Genomic DNA, 4,899 nt, shown 5'->3' on the forward strand with positions numbered 1-4,899 from the left:
CAAATTTTTAAACCGATTCACCATCTAGTTTGTTAAATAAACGCTATCAAAAATCATTTTTCTGGGGAACGTTTTCTATACTCAACCCGTGAGAGACTCTGACTTCAGTTACATAAGTAATTATAACTAGAGAACGGATCTTACCATTTGTTCGAAAAGTGAACACGATGTACTCAAATATGTAAAGATCATTTGAAACAAAAAATGAAAATGTTCGACCATCTAGTTTCGGATTAGTCGTCTGTCGAAAGCTATAATTTGCACCCGACACTGAACGTGAAGGAGAGTGATTGTGACGATGTGGCAACGATGTAAGGCGGCAGCGGGCAATATGCTCGCGAAATTTAAATCGATAGAGCCCAAGTTTTCTGTTTTTGGCAAGATAAGGGAAAGAATGTTCGTTTGTTTCTAAACGATTGACAAAGATTTATTGAAATTGTAATGAAATAATGACACACAAATTTTTATTATGGAAAAACAAAGTATTAACGAAGATTTTATACGAAATGACGAAAACTCAATATTTTTCGATATACTTAACAGTTTTAAGTTAAGACCTGCTTTGCAGGCGCGCTATGATGTTATCAATAATTTTTTTCATTTTGGTGACGCGTGGTTTTTTTGCAGTTGTTTCTTTGGCCATTCATTCTCGAATTGCAGCTTCTCCGCCTGTAGAGTAAACTGTTGTCAGAATTTCGAAATCGAACCCAGCGCTTGCTATTTTTTTTATTATTTCGTCCGAAACTACGCCTTTCAAATTTTGCAATGATGGTGCACAAATTTTCATCAACACTGAGTTTTTATATGGTTTACAGTGCAAACAAAAATTTTCCTTCTTGATAAGCAGATGGCACAACTGCTCTAATATTTCAGCATCAAATAATGCTTCGTGAAATTCGTCAGTTATTTTTAATTTCAAAAAATTACGCGCCAACGTCTCCAGTTTAAACATTCTATTTTCTTTTTTTCTTTCAGGTAAAACTTTTCGCAAAATCACCATGCTGTCTGAAAATCCCGCGATCTTTTGAAAATTAGCAATCATTCCATTTTCGATAATATACCGAAGCAAATGACCGGAATCGAACGAAACATTATTGGCTACAAAAATGCAAGGTTTGGACGAGAAGTCGATAAATTCTTGAAATGATTCTAAAGCATCCCGCGGTGACATCGACGGGACTCGTTTGCCGTTAAAAAACAGATGTCCCTTTATGAACTTCAGTCCTGTAATTCTGGACGCAGTAGAATCAATAGCTTTTGATGGATTGACATACACACTGAACTTTCGATCCTTAAATTTTGCTGCAATTTGTAAAATTTCTGAATTTTTCGACAACCCAGATGTTTCGAGATCGAAATAGATGATGTTGCAGTCATTCTTAGATAAAAAAACATCGAGTAAATTTTCAGCAGTATTTCTCAGTGGTACATTAAATTAATACTTGTAGAATTTTGAACGTCGATATCCATACCACAATTTCTCTTGTATCGTGTCCCTTCAGACTTCTCCATTGATTTTCTACGAGTTTCTGTCTTTTGAGCGAGTACATTTCGACGTGCTTTACTTGAAGCCAATTTTGCCTTTACCGCTCTCTTTTTTTTCTTCTGGTCCAACTTCTTACTAAAAGATTTGGTGTATTTTCCAGGAGAAAGATTCAAATATTTTGAATTGACGTTCAAAATATACATTTCTCCTTCGTTTTTCGTGCACACGGTACTGACTAATCTATAATCCGCTGCTTTGCTCAGACTATAACAACAGTTTTCCGGCGTTTTGTGAGCCATCATGTTGTTAAAACTTTCGTTCGGCTGACGTGAAGCGACAACCGAAAATTTAGCAGCGTTGCCCGCATATTTCTCGAATATTTCCGACAATTTTGCGTACTGTTGTACGTTTTGTAGCACTATTTTGTGCGGCTCTTTGCACCACGTTCCGCAATTTTCGTGGCGACCGATGAAATGCTCGGGAATATTGCGAAGACTTTTGGTTAAGTTGGCGCTGTCCCCTTTATTTTGAACCAAAGCGTAAGAGAAACATTTCTTTAAATGGGGGATAACTTCCTTATCCCTCATTTCTTTGAAATTTTTTCTCAAATCGTATAATGCGCTCATAAAATTTTTCCTCAGATGATTTGCATCTGTTAATTCATGAACTGACTGAGGATTGTTTTGTCGTACTGCAGCGATTGTTGAACTGTCTTCGTCACCGATAAGCACTTTGACGTTTAATCCAGTTTCTTTGAGGATCGTACTGTCATTGACCAGAGTTGCTCCTACATCAGGATCCATCGCCTTAGCACTACCAGAAAAGTTTTGTCGGCAATCATGGTCGGATTTATCATGACCAGCGGTGCAACGTCTGCATTTCTTATTACGCGATGCGAAATCTAAAACTTTGACACTTAGGAATCCGGTTATGGTACCATAACCATTTAAGCTATTGTAGCTCCGTCCGTTGCCGCGTTTGCTCCAACCCATATCATATGACACGATGATGTTGACGATATTCCCAACGCCTGTATCAAATGTTTTTCTTTTCTCCAAGGCGTCCTCTGTACCTTCAGGGTGCTGAACGTCGACACTAGTCGAAGCTCTCAGAGACTCCATGAAAGGGAAGATCTCTTGGACTACGTCTTTCGGCCTGATTACGGTAGAGAAAAAAAAAAGAAAGAGAAAATCTGTAGGATGCTTGAAAAACTATAAAACTCAAAAATTGTCAAATGTTCCCGTTTATTTGTCAACATCCACTACAATTGATAAAAATACAAGTATTTGGTGAAAAACGTCTGTAGGTGAAAAACCAGAGAAAAATCGTATTATACAATTATTCATATACAAAATTCCTATAAAAATAGCTGTAAAATGCTATAAAAATCTAATTACTAATTTATACAATAAATCCTATTTTAGCTTATTATTAGCTATCACTAATTGTTTTTCATCCTCCGCAGCTTTCCGACACGAGTCTTTTGCAGCAGCTTCTATAGCTGGCCCGATTTCCCGTTCACATCTCTTGTACAGGTTTGCTGATATCGGAGGAACACTCAAACAGGCCAATAGCTTGTTCAAAGCGGTTTCCCCAATGCCGGAGTGAACAGCGCCTAAAAAAATATTTGAGATATTTAGGTTCTACCGGTTCTACTTAACTCATTTTGGATTATCATATAGCATCCTATAATTTATCAAAATAATTTACTCACCCAACACAGCTTTCGTATTGACGTCGGCTCGATTTTTATTATCTCCTGTGCCATGCATTTTTCCGGTGTGCACTTGTATCATCGTTGAACACTCTTCGCAGGGAATATTTAACATACAGTTCAGACCCATTCGCGATTTCTCTACCGTATTCCTCAAGAAAATATCTTTTTTGCATTTGATGCATTTCAAATGGTCCGAAAGATATTGTAGGTCAACAATACGCCTACCGTCAAACGAAAATTTGAGGTTAGGGGTCATCCATAAATTACGTGAGGTGTTTTTTTTAATTTTCTGTCCCTCCCTCCCCCCCTGGTGAGATGTCGTGAGATTCGACCTAATCCACTCCCCCTTCCCCCGAATCTCACGTGAGATTTTTCAAAATGTGGGTTTCTTACGTAAACACGTCAAATTGTTATTGTAAAAAAAAAACAAAATTTGCTTCGTGCTTTTATTTACGATTAGTTAAGACTAGTAATCAATATTGCTGAGAGTTTAATTATAAGTGTAATAAAAATTTAACAATAGAATACTTAAATCGTAACTACTATGATTAAAAAAGAATATCAACTCTAATTCAGTCCATGGAGAATCATGCGCGGTCTTAAGAGAGACTATTGGAACCAACATGTCCATATGATTTTCACTAAATTCATCTGCTACTTCAACTTCGTTCTGATCTAACCACTCTAATCCGTTGGCGCTTGCGCACAGTAACTCATCAGCTCGTCTTGTGACAATCCGTGAGGGTCGTACTTTGCGGAACATACGCGCTTGCTTAGCTGGTGCAATGTGGGCTGCTCACCTGTGCTCTGCAGCTCTTGTGCTAGATGCAAAGTAAATACCGCATGTACTGCTGCATCTTTTCTATAAATCATCTCGGACACTTGGGCAATAGAGATCATAAGGCGTGCTGATGAAGGCATTCAGCGGTTGAATCGGTAGGCAGTGGTGTATCAGAAATGGAGCAAATGACTTTCCGTCATGCTCTTTAAAGTCCGGAATTGTCAAGTGTCCATCAACTTGAGTGATAGGGTATGGAGGTGGCAGAAAACGGTCGTGAAGAATCATATGCAGATCACTCCGGCGTGGGTTGCAGCACTTATGGTCATCGCATTTTACAACCTAAAAAAAAATTAAAAACAATTTCCCTTAGTAACTCCTAATAAAATATTTTGATATTCGTACTCGTTAGAAAATTAAAAAAAAAAAAATAAAATAGGCACGCATCAAAATTTAATGTGAACCAACTGCAATGTACCTGGAATAAATCTCGCTCTCTCTAACGTGCTCAGTGTACCATTCTTCGGCTGGCAGGTCTGGAACGCTGGAAGTGTGATTATTCGGGTCTATATATTTAGCGACTACTTCGTGTCCGTCAATGCACACTGCAGACCATATTTCAGCCAAAATATCCCCTGCCTTTTTGAAATTATCCTTTTCGAGACTTTCGTCTAATGTTCTGCCGCTGGAGTGAAGATGTGTCCCAAAAAAATCATGGGGAAGAACAACGCCTGTTAGTTCTCGACTGAGTGGAGCCTGCGTCTTTCTACTCTGTTGAATGCGCTCCTGCCAGGGGCATTAGTCACAATAAATACTGCGTCTAAATCATATTGTTTAACATGCTCTATGGCGTGTGCGATCACTTTGCGATATCGCGGATTCTCGTCAGGCCCACCGTCACTTGAAATTATAAGAACA

At 38.4% G+C, this 4,899-nt stretch overlaps 2 protein-coding genes across 2 annotated transcripts; both read right to left on the reverse strand.

Moving 5' to 3' along the window:
* Nucleotides 1–1,419: 1,419 nt before the first annotated feature.
* LOC124293408 lies at nt 1,420–2,607 on the reverse strand. Its single transcript, XM_046734252.1, has one exon. It carries the CDS (start codon nt 2,605–2,607, stop codon nt 1,420–1,422), a length of 1,188 nt encoding a protein of 395 aa, XP_046590208.1.
* A 294-nt stretch (nt 2,608–2,901) lies between these two features.
* Nucleotides 2,902–3,976, reverse strand: LOC124293409. Its single transcript, XM_046734253.1, has 3 exons — nt 3,884–3,976; nt 3,201–3,424; nt 2,902–3,101 (listed from the first exon to the last, which is right to left on the reverse strand). The coding sequence occupies exons 1-3, from the start codon at nt 3,964–3,966 to the stop codon at nt 2,902–2,904; spliced, it is 507 nt and encodes a 168-aa protein (XP_046590209.1). The 5' UTR covers nt 3,967–3,976.
* Nucleotides 3,977–4,899: the final 923 nt, after the last annotated feature.

This window comes from Neodiprion lecontei, chromosome 3 (assembly GCF_021901455.1).
Source record: "Neodiprion lecontei isolate iyNeoLeco1 chromosome 3, iyNeoLeco1.1, whole genome shotgun sequence".
In the NCBI taxonomy this organism is placed as follows: Eukaryota; Metazoa; Arthropoda; class Insecta; order Hymenoptera; family Diprionidae; genus Neodiprion; species Neodiprion lecontei.